The sequence below is a fragment of the Calonectris borealis genome, chromosome 3, assembly GCF_964195595.1.
Source record: "Calonectris borealis chromosome 3, bCalBor7.hap1.2, whole genome shotgun sequence".
Taxonomy (NCBI): Eukaryota; Metazoa; Chordata; class Aves; order Procellariiformes; family Procellariidae; genus Calonectris; species Calonectris borealis.
This window is the reverse complement of record NC_134314.1, coordinates 98,722,837-98,745,374: the sequence shown is the minus strand read 5'-3', so window position 1 is coordinate 98,745,374 and position 22,538 is coordinate 98,722,837. Positions and strand designations below refer to the sequence as shown.

Below are 22,538 nucleotides of genomic sequence, written 5' to 3'. Positions count from 1 at the left end.
TCACTACCTAAATTATGGACATTGTTTTTCTTCCCCTCCTACTATAGAGGAAGACAGCAACACTTTCCTCTTCTGGGAGGCTGCTCAGCTAAACAATTCTCAATTCTACCCACTCAAAGAGAGATTGAGCTTTTAATTTCTAACCAAGAGAAATAAAATCCAGAATATTTTCCAAGTAAATATGGCATAATTACTTAAAAAAAATCAGTAAAAAGGGATAAATTTTTCAGCAGTTTCCCCTTAAATCTTTCCTTTTCTCCTTTCCTCACCCAACTTTTACAACCTGTTCCACTTAGCAGTACCTATAAAAATACCTTCTAAGAGACAGAAAGTACATTTGAAAATCCCTTTCTCAGTGTCAAAATACAAATTAATTATATCAAGTTTTTCTAAAATTGCAGTGTTGGTTCAAAATTTTTAAATATCTGTTTATCTCCGAAGAATAGTTTTACCCTGGAGAATCACACATGCCCTGAAAAACTGACTCTTAATGATCCAGTGAAATACTGTCTTAATGTGTCATTTTCATGTAATTGGCAGTTTAACACAAGAGCCATTTGCTCCAGCTGAGCTTGAGTCAGATGGCAGACTAAACAGAGACTCTGTGATCCAGAGCCATGTAATTACTGGAATAGGAAAATGTTTGACTCACCTTAATAGTATTTCTGAGCAGATGTTAATATCAACTCCTACAAAGCTGACACACTCTTCAACCACACTGTCCAGAGTTGCTTTGAGCAAAGTCTGTGATACATCATGCTGAGAAACAAAAATGGAGATATCGGGTTACTGAAATATTGAAGCGTACATAAATAAGAACTGCACACAATGCTAACATTAATAAAATAGTTGCTGGAACTTATCAGTATCTTATGTGAGGGTACCAGTTAAAAACATAAATTGTAGAACATATTTTTAACACGTCTCCAGTACCTTTTTGCAACATTTTTGTCGTGATACAAATCCCTAGAATAAGACACACTTCACATTACTGTATTTTTTTGTTTAATAACTATTTCCCTGCATAATGTAAAAACAAAGCTATATGAAACACATAATGATTACTCAAAAGGAGTAATGCTTCTGTACATCCACTATGTCTCGTCCTAAATCTGATATTTATTTACCTATAATATCAGTTTATTAAAAATAAGACAAGATTTTAAAAATAAGGAGAAAAGATCACAAATGCTGTACTTTTGCACCTGCACACACAAATGTTGGCAAAATTGTCCTATTTATGAGCATCACACTACAGTACAGTTGCTACTTACTACAAGAACAAGCCAGGTATTGTATGAGGGTGGGCAATACATAGGGTACATATCAGCCTTGCAGCAACAAAATGTTTCAGATTTTGAACAGATACTTCTGGGAAGATTGGCAGGTCCTTGACCGAAGCACTACTAATGGAAATTCTTCCAGGTTTTCCATTATTGTTCATAGTGTTACCCCTTCCCCCCGCCCCCCAAAAGCAAATCAGTCACACTTGTCAAAGATAAAAATTCTGAAGCTCTAAGATTTCTTTTCCTCCACAATGTAGGCGTACTTCAATCTATAACTTTTAGTTCCCACACAAGCCCGTCAGTGCTTAGAAGTCTGACCTGGAGGGAGAAGCCTCTCTAAATGCAGGAGCTAATTCAATCACTATGTCGGCTTAGCTTCAGGGCTCTTACACGTCACTCTTGTAAATCTGGGTTGATCTGTTGTGGTTTTGTGATGCATACATTTAGGACATCAAGCTGGATCCGAGCCAAGACACCAAACACTTCATCCACTACTTTGTTTTACCTTCTAAGCCATTCAGATCTTGTAAAGATTTCATCGTTAAATTTAACATGCCAACAGTACCAATCCCAATCGACTAATATTCACCAAGTAGTGGTTAATAGTAGTTCACCAAGTAGTGGTTAATAACTGAAACAATCGTAAAACTCATGGCAATGTATTTCATAGCCCCCTCATTTCAGGTAATGGTAAAGTGATGTATTTTCATGATGTGATACATAATAAAGTTACTTACAAACAGGAAGTGCAAATTTTGCCAATATTACTCCTCCCATATAAAGTTTGCATGCAAAAAGCCACGTACATGCATAAATACTTGCATTTGCACACAGTCTTGGCCTTACAAGCACAAAGCTTACTTGTACACTTTGCAGATCAAATGCCAGTTTCTACTTACTAACGTGTTGCTACTATAACACAATGGCTTCTTTCCTGAATAAAGAGATATAAACAAAAAACCACACCCTAAAAAGAAGTCTTATGTTTCTATTTTTCTGACTTTTTGAAGATGCAGCTTCTCTCAGCGAGGATGTTCTATATATTCCCTCCTCCTGCCATCAGCCAGGTATGTACTAGAGCTAGAGGCTTCTAGCGCTCACACATGCTCATGCAAGGATGCGTTTATATAACACAGTACAAGAACCAGAATAAAACTGTTCAGAAATAACACCCACTTTTTCTCTTCTTTGCCAAGCAGAGCTGCCAAATACTGGGCTAGATTTTCCATGATGAACCACAAATTAAAAATTTAATAAAATAAAGATACTAATTTAACAATTATTTTCATTATGATGGAGGAAGGCAAAAGGAAAAAAAAAAAGCAGAATACTCAAAATTTCCGTCGCTTTTAGGAAAGGCTACTGACTCCAAGGTACTTGGAAGTTGATTATCATATAGTTTCACAAGTTCCATTAACAAGTTCCCTTAACTGTAGCAGTTCTTGGTCACCTCTAAAAAAAGTGTGGTCCAAAATAGCTACTCTGAATATAGAGTAGGGCCTATGGCAGAGATTGGGGTAGACTGCTGTTTCAGTCTCATTCCTAAAGAAGATGATCATTCTTCAGAAGGAATAACACGCAGTTAGGTGATTCAAAACTGAGACATTCATCATCGTCTCTACAATGTCTTATAGCATCGGGTGTAGCAAAGAAGGTAATCCACAGATTTGGCCTAATCTTTCTAAGCAGTTCTTTGGATGAGACTTGAGTCAGCAGAAGCTTTATTTCCAGTCTGCTGACAGTGAACTTAGATAGCAATTCAGTCAACTGTAATCCCCGCCAAGCCAGGAAAGGCTACATCGCAACCAAAAGCAAAGTGTCCTGAAATAACTCTACCAGTGGAAGAAAGATCAGTGCTCACAAAACCTCAGTCTCAAATGCGAAGTTGGCACCTGAAGATTTAATTTTGCAGATGCAATAGTTTGTGTAAAATTCAGGTGACAGAACACACACATTTTGGAAAAACTGTGATGTTCAACTGTTTAATTTTTTTTTGCCAGGAAGACAAGGAGTTCTCAAGTCTCTCAAAGATGATTTGCATCTTTTACCTTTATTGCTGCTTGCCAGTCACCATTAAAAAAACAAAACAAGACACGCACAAGTTGTTCTTTACTACTCCAACACATAACAGTCGTTCCACTTTGAATAGACATCACAGGATAAGCACAAAACAGCATGGCTAAAACAATCCCTAAGCTACCCATACCTCACAGAAGTAAAATACATTCAACTAGTGAATGATGTTAAGTTGCAAACACTAGGAAAACTTTCCAGATGGCAAAGCTGCCTCCAAGGTACAGCTACTGACCATCAGTTTCCTTTTGCTATCATGAAGAAATTTCTACATCCCTCTTTACATTGGTGCAAAGCACAGAGAAGTGTTATGAATTTTGTTTCTAAAAGTAGTTAATTAAAAACATTATTATCCCAATATCATCGTCAAGACTTCCTACTGCTAACAGGTTACACTTCAGAAAGGTTTAAAGCGCAGTGCATTTTCCCGTCTTCCAAAAATTTCACTCACCTTCTCAAATATCAGAGGTTAGATGATACTATATACTTTTATGTACGATATATATGTACTGGGTGGTATCAGATTATTCAGACACTACTAGAAGCACCCATACTCCATACTACTCACTCGCTACAACTGGTCTGTAAAGACAGGAAACCCTCTCAACTGTTGCATTAAGCGCATCAGAATATAACCTGCACAAATAAAGCCCAAGTCCAATATGCAAGGCTACTTTCAAAGTGTGCTTATGCAGAATTTTATGCTGCACAGCCTCCTACAACCCCTCCACACACCAACATGGTCGCATCAGCTGATCCCCTGCAAATTCTTCTAAATAAAACATTTTCATATTAACACTAACTCTGAATGCACCCCTATGCATGAGGGTGTCCCCACTAAAACAGTAAAGTATTGTCTTTTCTTTTTAATCAGAATACTCTTATTTATTAACTGTCTTTATCTGTGGAACAAATACCACAACTGCCCCCACAACTCCCCTTACAAAACCAGAAGAAACTAGGTCCCTCAGCCAGCTGAACCATTCCTACCAGGAGCTTCCTCAGAGTCAAGCACAAAAGATGCCCCAACAGCTAGGGGCATGACCTTTGGAGTGATTTTCAAACGTCATCTTGAATTTACCACCCAAATAAATCACTAAGGTTTTATTAAAAAGATACTCAGAAATGATGACCATTAAAATATTCACTGCTGGAATAGTAGATCTGGAGCAGAAGACTTCATTTTGTATAATGATCTCCAAGCAATAAAAAGGATTGATTCCCCCCAATTTATGGAAACTAAGGCCAGCAGAAATACGGGACTTGCCACAAACTGCAGGATGTCCACTGCAAATCTGCAAACTTTCATTTATCATAACCGTCCAGAAAACAAAGCCACCTTGCTTCATGGATAGCATTAGGAAGTATTTAGACATCTGTTTGGTTTGAGTTTTTTGTGAGGAGCACTATAGAAACTAACCTGCCCTTAGAAATATCAGGCATTGTAACCGTATTTGAGTATTTGTTTTCTAAGGAATTATCAAGTGAGCCAGGGATCAAGACACATAAAATTAAATTACTTGATCAATTGAAACTGCTACAGTAAATAATTGTAACTGACTAATAAATGAAATTCAAACAATACATTTTTCTAATATTTTTATAAAGAGTATCCCAAATATCTCCAATGTTACTTACATTCATGTACCTGGAAGAAAATAAAGGGCTGCTATTTTGATTTCTGATCATCATTACCGCTCAAATTAGTCTGTGGTAAATTTGTTAAAATTACCAGAAAAAGAATACTATATTGCATGTTTTAAAACCAGCATTCTGCAAACCCATGCTAAAAAAAAAAACCCAAACAATATAACTTCATTTCATGTACTTTCATTAAACACAGCACAGAATGTTTAACACTAAAGAACAGTGTTTAAAAAAACCTATTATGCACATTATAGTTTTGTCCTATTATTGTATCCCCCAATACTTCAGCTATCTTTTCTTTTTACATGGTACGAAGCAGAGAGCAAGGATTGTTGTTTCACTCGATTTCAAGAGCTACGAACACTCACTGGAAGTAATTAACATTATCAAAAAACTATCTGTTCCTTGAGAGGGTGCTACTACAACTGTAATTGAAAGCCATTTTCCAATTTCAAAAACCTGTTGATGTACACAAAAGGAAGGCAGTTTTTTAAATAGCCTCTCAGCTCAGTTATTTGTAGCAGTATACCAGTACAGACACTGTAAAAATACATTTGTCATCAGCATAACAAAATTATCAAGTCAAAGAACCACTGTTCACATGAAGCCCGGAGGCTGTACTTTGTCAATCTGCATAAGCATAGATGGTCAGTCAGCAGATTGACCAACTTTGCCTGACCGAACACACTAAACACTAGATAACTTGCGCTAGACTAGGACAACCCTAACCGGAAGCTTTTACATGGTAGTAAATTACAACTCTAAGCTTACCTTTGGCAACCTAAAAAAACCCCACAAATACTTAACCAATACACTATAATGCATTTGGTAACCTTTTGCTGGTACCCTATAAAAATAATAATTTCATAAAACATTGCATGTCTCTCTGAGAGAGAAATTCAAACAGCTTAAAATTCTACTGCTACACACAGCAATTATTAACTACTTATTATTTTACGTTTACAGACATTAGTAGACATTGACACGACCAGCCTGTGCATCGCTACTACTTTACAATGCCCAAGAGCCAAGCAAGGCACCTTCCAACGCAGCTGAAGAATAATTATTCGTACCCTGCAGAGCCCACAAACGTAATGCAGACATGACCTAATGATGCTGGTCACAAAGCAGTGGGGAGGAGAAGAGTTCTCAAGTCTGGGCAGCAACCTGCAGGTTCTTGACCCAGGCTCGGCATTATAGTATTATAAAAAGATCAACATTCATCCTAAATAAGACCTAGCTGCACATCAGACAATCTGTCTTGGTTTTTGATCAAGTTATACCTCACTTGTCCTTTGAATCCAAAAGTCAACATTCAATGAAGTAAATGCAATTTAATTTTTTCTGTCTTCAAGTAAGTCCTGAAACACTTCTAACACCTCATAAAACATTATTTTGTTGGTACCTACCATTAACTTCTGTATCCATGAATTTTAATATTGGCATGTGAGACTAGCCAACATGCCTCCTGAAAAAATACTTTTTCCTCTTTAAAAAGTGGTGTAACTGTTCAGCCTGAATGACATTTACTGAATGAGAAATTAGGTGGGACGACACATCCTAAGCAAAGTTCAAAACTATATTATTTTACAGAATTCAATCTATGGAAATGTGTTTTAAAATTTTAAAAAGTGAAAAACATTCTCTACTAGTGCTGTGGCCTACATACAATCAGCTGCATTTCAAATGCTTGTGAAACCACAAAAGCAAAATGCATTCAGGACCAGCTCTTAAGTACAGCAGGACTAATGTAGCACAAATAGTCTATTGATAAGTACCTTTTCACGTGCACAATTAGAAAAAAAATTAAAAATGCACTTTACATGTCAGGTGGAAACATTGGAAAGTTCAGGGGGGAGTTTTAATCTCTAGCATCCTCTGGAAAATCCCTTTCAGTTAGATTCTAAGAAAACAAGCTTATCCCTCTGATGTTTGATAAAAGGACCTAACTTCAAGAATTTCTTTTGAAGATTGTTTGTGGTTTCTCCAAATGTTATATTGTTATAGGATATATTGTTATCCTATGTACTTAACTCTGACTCATTTCTTGTTTTCAAAAATCCAAATTCTGTTTATTTTAACAGCATATTACTATCACTGAAATATCCCAAGAGAGAGAAATGGATTTATATTTTCAACAAAAATGATAAAACAAAAACAAAGTCTGTCAGCTCTGACATTAAAAAAAGAAAACAAAAATCCACACTTGATCATGTAAATGCTTCAAGTCACTTGCAAGTTGCTGGAATTGATCTTATATTTACTTGTGCTTGTGTCCTAACAGAAGCAGTAACACTGCTAAGCTTGTTACACAAATTCAAATCCATTGCTAATATGTCTGATTTCTACAGCTAACTTCTTTGACATGAACAAGCTAGCAGAAAACGACATATATCCAAAAACATCTTCCTCTTTCCAGAGCAGGTACCAGTTTTCTCCAACGCATATTGTTATGCGACTAAGGGGCAGGAATCTGTACTGCAATTACAATCAACTGCATAACTCCTGGAGATTTCAGTGGGACATTTTCTTTTTCCAATTAGTAGCAAAGCTGATCACCCAAACTGCTAGGTGGAAAGCCTAGATTTCAATTTCAGTAAGTTTCATTTTGGGGCTGTTAAAGCTCTACCCTGCAATACTACAGAAGGATAAAGCAAGGACCATCAGGAGTAGAATTTCATAGATCACATGGCTGAAAGGCAACAAATTCAGCTGGGGATTTTCATGAAAAGTGCTGAAGGATAAGAGGAAGAAAAAGATTACACTGATAGAGGGAGAAGGAATAGAACATTTCTAGAGGGACGAGACAGAATTCATGAAGCCCAGGTGAGTCTGGTTATCTGCGGGAATTCTGAAGTCAGCAACCATCCATCCCCCTGCAGCAGACAGCTGAGGAACAGCAGCTCCTGGATATAAAGTTCCACCTCAGAGCAAGGGGAGCCCCTAGGAGATGTGAGGAGCTTGGTAAAAGTCTATATAAATAGACACACTTCTTCCAGCTCCACTGAAGATGAGTCAGGGTTCATCTCACCCATCTCTAATGAGGAATGTGGTACTTGCAACATTATTAAAAACTACAACAAAAATGCAAATTCATTTAAGGGTATTTCTAGAAAGGAAAGATTTGTACAGTTGATACGTGTTTTATCATATCCTAGATGTCTAATAAGCAACTTCTTGCGCAATGACATTCAGCGGTTTTTTAATCTCACACCAATAGAATTAGTCATGATACAACTAAGAGGGAAAAAAAAAATTATTTAATGTGACACCACCTCCTGAAACACTTGCTGGAAAAAGCTTTTAAGTAACTTGACTTTCCTCAACCCTCTGCCCCCCTCCCCCCCCCCCCTTTTTTTTTTAAAAAAGCAGATCAGTTCAAATTGAATATGCTTAAAGAACACTTTCAAATCCTGCTCTTCAGTTCTCTCCCTCTCTTCTATTTGGCTCCTCCTTTGCTTTCATCGGGCACTCCTCCCCCCTGCATCCCCAACCTCTTCCACTGCACAGCTAAAGGCAAAAATAAGCTAGGAATGAAACAAAATGCAAGACACTGGCCTGCAGAAGACAGTGTCAAACTTAAATAAAGCAAGCTTATTCTCTCTGCTTACTGAAAAGCATGTGCTTCATTTTGATTGACATATGGCAACTCAAAAAAGTCACCAAGGGTAGTGTTTATTGAATGACTCATGGAAGACTGAAAGCTGACAGAAAACCAGGAAATGTGAGAAAACAGAAGTTTGTTCAGTACCAGTGTTTATGGATTTGACAGGAGGGGGTACATAAGCATCCATTGTGGCATTCACATCTTTGATAACTGAAACCAATTTCACCACCACTTATTACATATAACAGCAAGTTATATTTAAAGCAAAAGAATAAATAATTAATTGACAAAAAAAAATCTCTATGATGTAGTAAGTTTGTGCCTTTTTAAAAATCTGCTTTGCACTAAGCTTAACAAAATTTGCATTAAAATGTATATTTAGTACTTTTCTTATTACATATATAGCACAAGCAAAATGTTTGCACATTGGAGGTTGAAAAGTTGACAGGACTGAATAATAAATTAGCTGCACTAACTTGTCAGCACTAAAAAATTAAGTTCTCAATGACAATTTTTATAAGTGAGCAAGAACACCAACATTCCTCTCATTCTCAAAACCAAGCAACACTTCAGAACCACCATCACTAATGACAGTATATGATTGTTACTCCTAAAGTGATTAGCATAACATAAAAAGTGAGAAATCAGAACAAACTAGTAGAATGGCATAAACAAGAATAATGCATGTACTACCCTGTACATGGAAATAGCAATTGAGTACTCTTGCAATATAATTTTTTTTTTTAAAACAAATAAGATCTCAGCAGTTAGGAGGGAAAAGCACAAATCAAAGAGCACTTATTTTCCCAGTATCCCTGACAGACGCTGTGATTTGTAGCCTTATTTAGGGTCTGGAAATTCCTTCAGAAGGCTTATTTAAAACATTACAAAAATATAGTGTTTAAATTATTTGTAAACATACAACATAATATAAAATTTTGTAGTGCAACAAATTAATAAAACTTGCTTGGAAGACAAAGTTTTCTTAGGTATTCTCTAGCGGAAGATTTGTAAATAATCATTGCACTACTATTCCTGACTTACAAAGTTTACAAGGTAATTACAAAATTAGAGCTTTCAACTATTGCATATATGAATATGAATTGCAAATGTGTAATCTGATAGCAGATTACGGCATCATTAATTTTAAAGATTGACCTCTATTTCCCTTGCAAAATCTTTTTTTCATAAAGGATCTAAAGCTTAACCAAAACAAGTTTTAGGCAAGCTTGGGAAATCATAAAGAAATAAAGTATTTGAGAACTTAAGATTTAATCGTTTAGAAACTCCTAGAAACGAACATTTTAAAACCAGATGTTGATGAATTATAAAAGTATTTAGTCCAAAACGCAACTGTACTGCCTCAGGTTTGGTTTTGCTAAAGTTTGTAAGGTAGGGGGAACAGAGTTCTCTATTTGTACAAACATTTACAACTGCGAGCTGGTGTATCATTGAGCAAGAAGGGAATTAAAACCATCTCTGATTTTGCAGCACTTATGTCTGCCTCCCTCCATTTGCAGAACAACGTGAAGAGCAATGCAGAATCAAGGCCTGCTCCATTGAAATCACTGGTTGGTGTCCCACTACATTAATTAAGGACAGAAGTTCAATAGAAGTTTTATCTGTGCTTTGCAGGACTGGGAGTTTAGAGATGAGATACCAGATGGATCAACCAAATGATTAGATAGGCTTATTCAATGTGTGTCTGCTTTGGCAAATTATTATTTATATTACAAGAATCCAGAATTTTTAAATATGAAAAAAGTATCTTTATTATTGGATGTTCCTTTCTGTATTGAATTTGTATTTTAAGAACACCATAAGACAGTTGTTCTTCTAAATAACCTAGATTAAGGCATCAAGCTTTGGACTTTTCCTCACACTAGGCAGAAGCTGCTCTGATCAGAAATTAGACAACTGAGACACCTTAGATCAGCTATGGCCAAGCTTCACCTTCTGGAACACATAAAGCTTGGCAAGGAAGCTCAAGTGCAAGTCTTGTGGTGAGGTCTACAGCACATGGCGTCTAGGCTGATGCAAGGAGCAGAGTTAATCCAAATCATGGCAAGATGAGGAAGACAGCTATGCCTAGCAAGTCATCATCACTAACTCTGGCCCAAGCAATTTCTACCCTCGGATGCAAAAGAAGGATACATGGACAGCTAATGCCATTCCCAGTCTGCAAACTCATCTCAGAGCAATGTAAGGATGGAGGTCTCAGCCACATAAAGATTTGGTGTGTACCACCTGAGGTTCAAAGGTAATTCTTGCATCCAACAGCAATCCTGCAAATACACACTTCTAAGTTTACTCAACTGCAACAAAGACCTATCAAAGTTTACTGATAAGCCACTTCAATATTGAACATATGCTTAAGTGTTGGCAGGATTCAGTCAATTAAAGAGAATCTAGTACGAGATTGGAACTTTTCGGTAACTATGGTAGACAGTTCGGTAGACTTAGAACAACAAAAATAATTAGCTTTTCATATGATTGTAAAAACTAAGAAAAGTTCAAGGAAGACAAAATATGAAGCTCCATTAGAGGAAAAGTTTCAGAAAACCACTCTATTTTTAACCCTTTAAAAACACAGGCAGTCAAGAATGTGAAAAGGAAAATGCAGCCTAAAAAGTAATAGCATTGGTGGTTCTGTGCTGCCTGGAATGCTCTTCCATCACAAAGCCAGAACAATTTCCTCTTCTTTTGTTAGCTTAGCTTATTTAAAACAAAACAAAAAAAACCCTAGCCAGCCCACGTCCTAAGAATTAATTAAAAAAACAAACAAACACAAAACCAAAACATTTGATGTGCAGGTTAAAAAAAAGTTATACAAGGGTGTTTTAATTGCAATATTCAGACTGCTCTGACTTCAGGTACATTTCAGTGCCAGACAGAAGACACTTGCTTTGTGACTCACACAGGCAAGGATATAATGCTTTCAGCAGATCAGGGCTAGCTGCAATTCTGAAAAGGGGTTAGCACCATGTCACAACAGAAATCAGAGTTCAGAGATGATGTGGAAGCTTATCAAATCTCAGCTTGCTAGTTTTCTACCATAGCAAAGCTCTCAAGTTCATAAGCCACAGTTGGAACACACACAGTTCTGATAGATTTAAAATCTACATTCAACAATATCATTTTCTGTTTTAAAACAGACATAAATATTGAAAGGTTTTAGCTGAATCAGGAATTCAGTGTTTCAATATTCCTTTCTAAACATTTACATATATGAATAATTCTACATGTACATAAGGAATTCATTTGAGGTGATCTGCTTAATAGGCTTCTGTCTTCATTTGAGTTCTATTTTCATTTCTGTTAGCCTTTTGAATACAGCCTCTGAAAGACAAAAATTTCTGAACGTTTTACAGTATAAATATAATTAGGACTAGACATCATTAGAATATGCTACTAGTTTGAAATAACATGCATATGACTTTGCCCATCACGAAAGACATAGGATCCAGTTATATGAAGTTCTATGATTTGTGCCTCACTATCATTAGCAATGAAAAAAGCTGAATTGACTCTAATTCGGTCTTCTTTAGGATATGAGACCATTTCAGTTGGGAGCATGTAAACAGAGTTGAAGGTTTTGAGGATGGAAAGTAAAACCCAAAGTCATTCAATTAATTTTTTTTTTTAAAAAGTTACCAGTAATTGAACACAACCTTTTAAAGAGGTTTAGATTTGGGGTCTGGGGTATTCGACAACCTGAAAAGACATACCAAGTAGCTGCCATATACAAGAATACACATGGTGTTTTTCCAGTTACTCATCCTGTAACTAAGAGCAAACCAGTCACTGAACTAAATCTCTAGCTACCACTTTTTGATTCCCTAGATCCTGCCCCTAAGAGCCTAGGAAATCTGCACATTAGAGTAGTGCGTTGTCAAAAATTCTGAAGTCCTTTCATAAAACTGCAAAAGTACTCTTAACTTCTCCCAAACTTCCAGTGGCAGAAAATACATAACTGGTAGTACAGAGATACAAAGTGGTGACTTTTGGTTTTGGTGTACTTATTCAGACTACTTTGACCTGTAGGTGACAGAACTTCTGGGAGATATTTCCTTACAGTAACAGTTCTGGTTTTGCTAGGATATTGTGAAATTAGAACAGCAATAACCTCCCCTGCCACAGCTACACATACACACACATTGCAAAACCTTTAAACTTCACACTATTGAGATATAGGTACCTGAAAACAGTCCCAGTTTTACAGATGATAAATCAAAACCACAAGAATTTCTCTTAAACCAAAGTAGTAGTAAATGAAAAAGAACGGACTACAATTCTTCATTTCCTGTCTGCAACCTGTGCATCATTACCCAGAAGCAAACAGCACACATTTTACCTCTCCGTGTTCTATGATGTTCATGCACTGATCACTATGTTCTCTGATTGCATGGTCCAGGGTCAGCTTACAAATGTTTTCCTATCTTTGTTTTGAGTTGTCCCATGCATCAATAGCATGATACAAAACATAGCTCTAATACCCTTCGCTTTAGAAGCTAATAACCACTTCTCATTAAGCAATTGTCTTAGTTATCACAGCTAGAGTAACAAAAGTGCTGTAACTGAATCCGTCACATCCTATTCCAGAGGAAGTGCTCATATGCCCAGTTCAGTAATAAAAATTAAAGCTGCCCTCAAAAAATAAGTTATTTTCAAGAAGGAATCAAGATTTTAGATGCAACTACGCTATCCTCTCAGACTAACAGATTTAAGGTCTGGACAAGAAGTTGGAAAACAAAACTATTTAATACCACAGATGCAGTCAAATCCTAGCAGTGGGAAAAAATGTCTTCAAAAACTGATCCCAAGTTCTCCTGCTGCTACTTAACTGCTAGCAACATCAACTAGATCACCTTACATGCATAACCAAATAGGATGAATGGCTCTGAAATTGTTTCAGTGAAGTATATTCCTAAGATACTGACTTTGTAAAACAGGTATGTGGAAAAACTAAAAATGGCCTGCACTTCGGTTTGTTTTGTTTTGTTTTTTAATTTTAAGTCAGATGGGATTTATGAGGAGCAGATTTTTATTATTGCATGTATACTTCTAAAAGAGAACTGGAAACCAACATCCAAATGGTTCAAGTTATATGCATACCAATGACCGCTAGGTATGAGGTATGGAAACCTGGTGCAAAGTATATGGAAATACGGATAGTTAGGAAAATGAGAAGAGAGCACTGCACATAGACTCTACATTATGTGACATCACATGAAAGAAATAATAAGTTCCTCTTGAAAATGTATCTCAAAGGAAGACAAAATGCTCCTAGCCACATTAGCCATTTTGAAATTTATGCTTGGAACAAACAAGAAGCTACAACTGATAACGTTCTTCATGATGGCTTATGCACAGATATCTTCTTTAAGTACTTTCAGTCTTCTCCATCATTTGATTCTAATGCCTCAGAAAAGAAATGGATACCTCATGATTCAGATTTTTCAGGAGAGTTTAATTTCTTCCTCTTTCTCTTCCCATCTGCACACGCTGCACCTCATTGCACTACAATCTGCATTTTCTCAATCTGCAATTCTGTCTGCAAGTATTAGCCACTGAAAGGGTTCTCCTGGAGAGCTGCAGTACTATAACATTTCCAACAGCTACTAACCCAGAAGAAGCACAAATTCTGCAAACAGATTGCTATGCAAAAATTACATTGTTACACAAAAGCCTGAAATTTTAGCAACAAAATTCCTTTGTCACATACAAGAGTGTTCTAATAGAGTCCAGTTCCAGCTTGCTGTCTCTTCAGATATCAGGAATGTAAATCCACACTGGCTTTTTCAGAAGACTATTGAACTTGCCCAGAACTCACTCTCATTTCCAACTGAGTCAATGGTTTCATAAAGCATCTTTAAATCATTTATATATTAATCAATTTGTCTTAGTTATGTACCTCGCATTTCATGACTGGAAGAAAAAAGGCAACACACCCCCCCCCCGATAAAAAAGCCATTCTGAAAGGTCTCTCTGAAATTCAGGATGCAGACACTCAAAGAGAGAGAAGCCTTAGCGCACTTCTTCCCAAAGCCCTGAAAAACTAAACCCCACAACACATTAAGATATGCCATTTACTTGGGACACTGGTTTTCAGAAAAGATTATGGAAGAAGCATAGTGGCTTACTAAATAGAGCTGAGAAATTATATGGTACCTAGTAATAGCAACATAGGATCAGATCTCAGGATGTGATAAAACAGAAAGTCTGATGATGTGTACACAGAGGGAAGGAATGCTATGAAAATAAAGATCACGGACATACTGTTTTGCCCACACTTCAGGCCAAAATCTCTACCATTACCCTTCTTACCCACACTTACAGTGTTTTCAGCAAAATACCTGGGTTCTTTAACAGTGCTACTCAGAGTAAAGTACTTCTAACAATGGCCCTCAGGTAAGTATGGAAAAGCTATGGCAAAACCAGATTTACCTGAGATATCCCTAACATATTCATTCATCATACCATATATACCTAACATTCATCAACATGGCTTTACTACACCACCGTAGAGAGAAGCAGTTGCAGAGACAGAAGAGAGCAGGCAACCCTGCCAACTTACATTTTCTGAGAAGACAAGACAGAGAGCATGTTTAGGAACGCTGCTTTAGAACAGCCTAAGATTAAAAGTAGTGTTTCACTATAATTTAGGAATGAGTGGGACCCGTCCCTGATATAAACCTCTTCCACTGAAGAGACAGAAATTTAGGAGGACATAATGGAAATAACATTTCCTTAACTTCCCCCCTCCAGTTCAGTAATATATAGTTGCATCCATCAGCCAAATTAAAATGAAATGAAGGACGACTACACAGCAGGAATAAAAGGTGAGGGAAAAAATACCCAAACAGATGCGGAAGGTTTTAATACTTAGAAAGAATATCCAGATTATCAGCCCACCTACTTTAATGTTTCATGATGTCTAATTTTAAGGAGCAAATAGCGATTTGCTCCTAATCTTAAGGGAGCGAACAGGCCTGAGAATCTTGATTCACAGCAGCATTTCTATGCAAGCTGAGGAAGTCAAATTGAAAAAAAGTATGAAAACTTAAAATAGTGAATTAGAGAGGAAAAAAGTTAAGGATGCTTAAATCTTGTGCCCAGATAAATGTGGCAGAAAAAGTCCAGGCTCACCGAAGAATTTTCATTTTGCTCTTTAATAATAATATATAGTACTTATACCACTGCAAATAAGTATTACACTTGCTCTTGTAAAACAAGTGAGTTTGAAGACGCTAAATGTATGCTTATCTGGTTGAAATGAGTATTTTTCTTTCAAGTTTTATCTTTCAATCCAAGATTTCTGTGACAGCAAATCATTCTTATGTTTCAGTCCTTAATTTACTGATAAACATTCTGTCTTAACAGATCCTTTAGAAAAAAGGACACCATATGAAATGACCATACACATTATTGAGAATTCACCACAGAATGCTAAAGAAGGAATACCACAAAAAGTTACCATTAAATATGTAGTAAAAAAAAAAAGTAGTATTAATTTTAAATGTTTAGTCCTATTGCTGGGAAAGTCATAAGAAAAGTCCAACCTGTTTTACTCTGCATGGGACAGTGTGAAGCAGTGGCACATTGGTTAGGCTCTCCTGCTCTCTGTATTCTCCTACCCATTTTTAAACAAAGAATGTTCATTTGCAATCAATAATACATGAAAAGGATGTTTTCCTACAGAAAGGACACAGAAGACAGCATTTCAAAATGGTAACCACCTTCCACTGCATCCAAGAGGGCAGTAGCCATCTACCTGTTCCCCTTGTACTTCCAAGTGCAGTTCAAGGTCCCCGTACTGTCCTCTGCATTTTGCACAGTTTGGGTCAAAACTTCACAACAGCTCAACTTTCCTTTGAAACGCTGCCATGTTTGGTCTTTTAAGAATGAAATCTGCTTGCCCTTAGGGCTTGATAGAGTTAAAGGGCAAAATCCTGGCTCCATTTAAAGTCAGTGGGCAGTTTGCCATTTAATTCAATTGGTCTAGTATTTCACAGTGACCTTAAGGGTATACTGAAAAGCTTGTACCCATGTATCCTGTCTTTGCTTGGAGGAATAGCGATGGCGTGTATTAGTTTTTAACAGTAACGTCTGGGTGACAACTAGGACGCTTTCACTTTTACTTTGAAAGCTCACATGAAGCTCGCAAGCATTCATTCAAAATTACAGGACAGAACTGCAAACGTTGGTTCATCAACATAAAATTTATCTTCTGGTTGGTACTCAAAAACTCGTTTTAAAATTTAGAAGCTACAGAACCGGCATCTGAGAAAACATTCACTTTGACTTAGTCTAGATCATTTTAAAGAAAAGGATCAAGCAAATCATATTTTATTTCATAGCAAGAACACACATGGTTTTTAATATTAACCAAAATGTGGCTGTACCAGTGCCATATCACAAATGACAGGAGACATTTGCAGAGACAGCATAAGCAGGACATATTTTACATTACCATCTCAGCATCCTACACAAACTACGGTGGCATGGGGTTGGATGAGTATATCAATTTGCATATCACCATGGGTAGGTGAAAATCTATAGAGAAGCTTTTTATAAAAGTAATTAGCTAGCTAAGAGAATAGCTGATCAGAAATTCTAACTCTGGTATGCAGAAAATAAGTTCTTTAATCAATCAGCAGCTCAACGATGGACAATCACTTGTAGTCAATGACACTATTATTCACCTCATAAAAAAAGACTCAAATGCTCCCTCATACAAATTATACAAATTTACTCTTATAGGACTGTACAGTTAACCTGTAGAAACCCCCAAATATTTCCCGTGTTTTACTTCTCACGCTCGAGTAAAACAACAGTAGACATCAGTGACGGATGCTGGGATGCTTGGGTCTCTCCTTTTTGCAGTTCCCTTATGTAAATAGTAATCTGTTTCAGAGTTAAAAATACTCCTCTTCCTCTCAGCTTATGTGTATGGGTACTTTTATATCCTTATTTAGAAGCTTGGCAAGAAACGCAGAGGGTAATTGATTTTGCATAATGTCTCCCTTTCCCATTTTCAACATTCAACATCCCATTCAATATTAAAGACCGAGTCGGTAAAGAAGAGGGCAGAATAATTATGTTATGCACTGCTTTCTCAGTTTTTGACTAGAAATTAAATCAGTAATCATTGCTCAGAATATTTGTTAATACCATAAGCTTGCCCTCACGTCCAAAACATCAAAAATAAATAGTAATAAAGGCTGTAGATAGTCACTTTTATCTTAAGTCAGACACTGTAGTATTTGTACAGTCATTAAAAAACATTTTCCACTTATTTTCATAACGTAAAATGAAAATATATTCCATCACTCAAATTATGGAAGCACAACCCAGCACAACCTGCTAGCCCAGGAGAGGGAGAAAGGAGGAGAATGCCAATTAACCCAATTACTGACAGAAAAGATATCAGGATGAGTACCTATCAGGTCGGGTTCAAAAACACATCAGAAACACCAGTGTTAAAAAAAAAAAAAAGAAAAGAAAAAAGCTCACACTCCCTGTGCTGAGTAGCACTATTAAATTCAGATGCAGGGTTGTGTTTAGGTTGGACAGGCCCCAACAGTAGAACAAAGTCAGTCTGTCTTAGTACCATAACCAAATTCTACAAGTTAACAGCTTTTCATGAAAAGCTGCCATTTCAAAATGTCAATCAAACCTGAATATAAGTGGGAACTCCTGCAGAAATAACCAGCTGCAGGTTTGAAAAACATTTTTCACTGAAAGTGGAAACACAAAAGATGTTTGAATGAGATCTCTTTTCATTCCTGTAACAGTAGACGGTCATTTTCACAACATCAAGGACAAAAACACAAGACAAAATTGCAAATAACGTCTTGAAAGAACCATTTGCAAGGGTGATGAATGATTCAAGTTACAAATGACAGAATTATTGGCAAATGGACACTCATTAATATGAAGAAGCTTATAAGATTGCAGTTTGTCTCCACTTTTTTTTATTGCATCTGAATGATTAGGTTGTACATATTAATTTCAATCCATGTTTAATATTCGTTTTCCCACCTTGAGGCAGCAGCTTGCACCAAAATAACCCAACTTGCAATAAAAATAGTATGTCTTTATGAGGTTTTATGTGTTTATTAAACAACAACAACAACAAAGTCTCAGTTAATCAAAATGCCGATTCTAACAGAACAAAGTTAAAATTTATTATCTACCCACCAAAGGAACTCAAGTTTTCTAATTCAGTTCTGTACATCCAAACCTAAGTCATTTTTACTCAGTAAACCAAGGGGAAAATATTACTTATACAAGCGTGCACTATAATGGAAAAGCAGCTTAGTAGCACCACTTTAGCCACATTCTCCTTTTTTTTTTTAAGAATATAGCAGGAAAAAAGCTATTTTTTCTATTTTCTGAAAAATGCATACTATCTCTGAAAATTAGTTTGCTGCCCAAATACCAGCTTCATCAACTTCTTATTGAATAACCAGACTGATGTAGCACTGATTTATTTCACAAATCTCTATATTCAATGCTGTGAAACAAATTTAGCCAGTAGGGAGGCTTACTGAAGAGTTATACCAGTATTTAAAAGATTTCCCCCCCGCCCTCCCCCCAGAAAGGTAACACCTGTACTGTAACATCAGCATTCATTACGCAGTTTTCTTATCAAATAATAAAAAAAAAAAGAAAGAATAAATTGCACACTAGATGAACACCTCAGCATGTCTCAACGTTTAGAGTATTAAGGTAGACATATTGCCTTGTACATATTTACCTCCTTCCCAGCATGACTATCACTGACTTATGATCATCACGTGAACGAGATAACATTAACTCTTTTCAGACACCACCTTTTTCATAAGTTACACTTTTCATGAAAATGAAAACACATTTATGAGTTACATAAGATTCACAAATTGGAATGAGATGAAGCAGCATAGTTATATTAAATATAGCTGAACATATTTATAAGACTTAAAAGTTTGAAGAGTTATCAAAGTTGGAAAATAACAGATACCATTGTTCAGCAGTGTTTGCTGAAAACTAAGATGCTACACAACATAAAACTCTAACAACTCATCACTATAGCCTCACCATACTATCAGTTACATCATCCAATGTCACACTGTAGCACTGTTTCCTATAGCAGTATAGCATATTAATTTCTGATGTCCAAAATCTCAATCTTCATACTATATCAAGCTGCATTTCTTCAGCTGCAGGCTGCAGCACCCTAGCAAAGTTGCCTGAGTTTTTTTTCTTACACTCAAACTTCACTTCAGTAGAATCACAGCAGAAGTTTATCAATAATGCTTCCAACAAGACGACAGAGTGAGATTTGCCATCACTAGTTCTTGTTCTTATCACTTTGTATCACCAGCATTTGTTTTTAAGTAAGCTGGAATATATACAGTTTACTCTGAGGTTTTGGGGATGAATACTTAGCTGTATGAAGAAATAGTCAAAGTAAGATTAACTTGAGCATAAAATGTTGCTTCCAAACTATTTAAAAACTGAGACAGAAAAAAGGAAAGAAGGAAAGAAACAAACTGTGCCAAACCTAGTGCCTTAGCAAGCAGAGTGTTTTTTGAGCATTCTCAAAAGCATAAAGTTTCCTATTTACTTCAGCAAACAGCTTACAAGTCAAAATGTGCTGGAGGTTTTTTCGTTTTGTTTTGTTTCAAGCTGCCAATCGTTAGTCAAGATTACTATTCATTTTACAGGAGTGTTAAGAATGCAAATGGTTAACAGTAGTATAAACTATATACTTGGTTTAAGTTTGAATGTCTAAAACTATTACAGACTGCATTCATCTGCATTCCCTGTTTATGGGAATGAAATATGTAGTCATTTGAAGTCCACAATATGTATACTGTGTTTGTAATAACTGCAGATTTTACAAGCACATTATTCTTTCCATTAGGATTAAAACCTCACCGAATAGCAATTTGTGAAAGAATTCTAGCAGGGCCCTGAGCCCAGAACTCTGACCTCTGATGAGATGCTTGGCAGCAACAAACTCTAGGTCTAAGCAAAACATCTGGTTTGAGTTAGACTTCCTGAAAAAATAGCCCCTGTACTGGGGAAACTGGTATTCACTCAGCTTTGTCTATACACTTTGACTGACTTCAACACTGTTGCAGGGGGGGGAGGCCGAAAAGCTTCGCCAGAATGCACGTCAATCACTGTAGACTTCTTGGTGGCCTCCAAAGAGCCAGGCACTTACATTAGGAGACACTGTACGCATTTGTTCATGCTTCTTGGGCTTTTTCCTATTGTACTTTATAGCTCAATGTTTTTTTCAGAATTAGTGCCAACTCTGAATTATCTAATTCAAAACTACAGTCGAGCTCAAAATATAAATTTTGCCTGAAGAAATAGTTTCTGCAGATTTTTTTTAAACAATAATTATTTTAACTTCATTTTTCTTGCAAATTTAGATAATCACTGTCATCATAAAATGAATGGGAATATTCCCAAAAGAAACACAACCCCCCTCTGCCAAGAAACTTGTAAGAACAGCAACAGCTTTTGGTTGGCTCCCAAAATATTTTATACACAACACCATTTTTACATACATTACATAGATAACAGTACCACAGAAGGTAACTGTGACGAGAATGCTGATACGCTGGGGCAGGGTGCTCTGAGCCTGCTGCTCGTATGCGTAATCAGCACAAGCTCCTGCAAAAAAAGGATAAAAGGATAGAGCTGGTGCTTGCTTCTCATTTTGCTGAGATGGAAGGTACACTATATCACAGAGTAGGCGAAAATGACGAAATTAACAACTTTTGCAGGCTCGGCAAGAGTTACACTTTGTTAAAAATGACAGCCCAGGTAAGGAAGACATGAACAGCCCAGTGCAGGAGGCAGGATGCAGTTTCAGTAACATATGTGACTGTCAAGGAGAAGTATGTGGCCAAACTCAGTTCACCAGACTGATGTTTTCTTTGCAGGAGATTTTGTATTTTTAAATATCATGGTGAAGCCTTTTGAAAGTAATTAAGCCATAATAATGAAACAGCTAGCAATACCTACTGAGACCTGTTACATTAAAAGACACACATAGTAGCATTAAGTGTCTTACGTAGAACCAGGAAACTCAAAAGAATTGAATTTGAAAGTTAACAGATGCAGAATTTAATGAAGATCTCTGTCAACACATTCATTGATGTTGCATATACATGCATATATGTATAAAAGACTGTATAAGACGTGTGATAATATTTCTCTATACACAATTTTGCTATGTACAGATGAATTTACCTTTGCTGGCACTATTAGTAGGACCTAATTCTATTAGTAGAATACTTTTCTGTACACTCTCTACTTGATAAAAACGTGTTGTGGTGAAAAAAAGCATCTGAAAAAGTGTTTTCTTCCATTTACTGCTCTATTTTACACAAGTCTGCCATACTGCTGTATATTGTCAATGCGCTCATAGTTTATTTTCTTCCTGTGATTGCTAATGCAATAATATTTTTATGCCTGATCTAGCAGTAACTTTACACTGGAATTTAATGTCAATTTCTACTTTCCACCCCCAAAATTCTAAATTAAACGCCACTGATACCAACCCCCCTGGATTCAGGCAAAATGCAGCCACCAACCCACAAAGGGACATTTATAAAATAAGCCTTGCTTGTTTGAACTGCAACACTGCCGTCACTGGAGTTTCACCCGGGAGACTTAAATAAATAAAAATAAACCAAAGTAATAAACACCATGTTTTATGGAGCTGCACAGAGGAAAAAAAAAGGTCCTCCTGGCAAACTTGAAAGATTAGACTTAAAAGCTGCCTCTCTCATTCCGGAAGACTTGTGGCCCACGCTACTCAATGCCATCTCTGAAGGACAGTCAGCTGTGGGCAGCAGGGCCACCCACGCAAGTGTCCGTGCTCCCCTTTTGTGCTGCAACGAGCTGCCCTTCTGTACATG

The 22,538-nt window shown here is 36.6% G+C and overlaps 1 protein-coding gene across 5 annotated transcripts in view; it reads right to left on the bottom strand.

Annotated features, from left to right (window-relative positions):
• The window catches only part of SRBD1 (S1 RNA binding domain 1), a 132,522-nt gene that overhangs the window by 20,396 nt on the left and 89,588 nt on the right, over positions 1-22,538 (bottom strand). For all 5 annotated transcript variants that reach the window (XM_075146873.1, XM_075146876.1, XM_075146877.1 and 2 more), the window contains one exon: positions 653-759. In XM_075146873.1, coding sequence (XP_075002974.1) covers positions 653-759 — 107 coding nt within the window. The remainder of the gene's footprint in view (positions 1-652; positions 760-22,538) is intronic.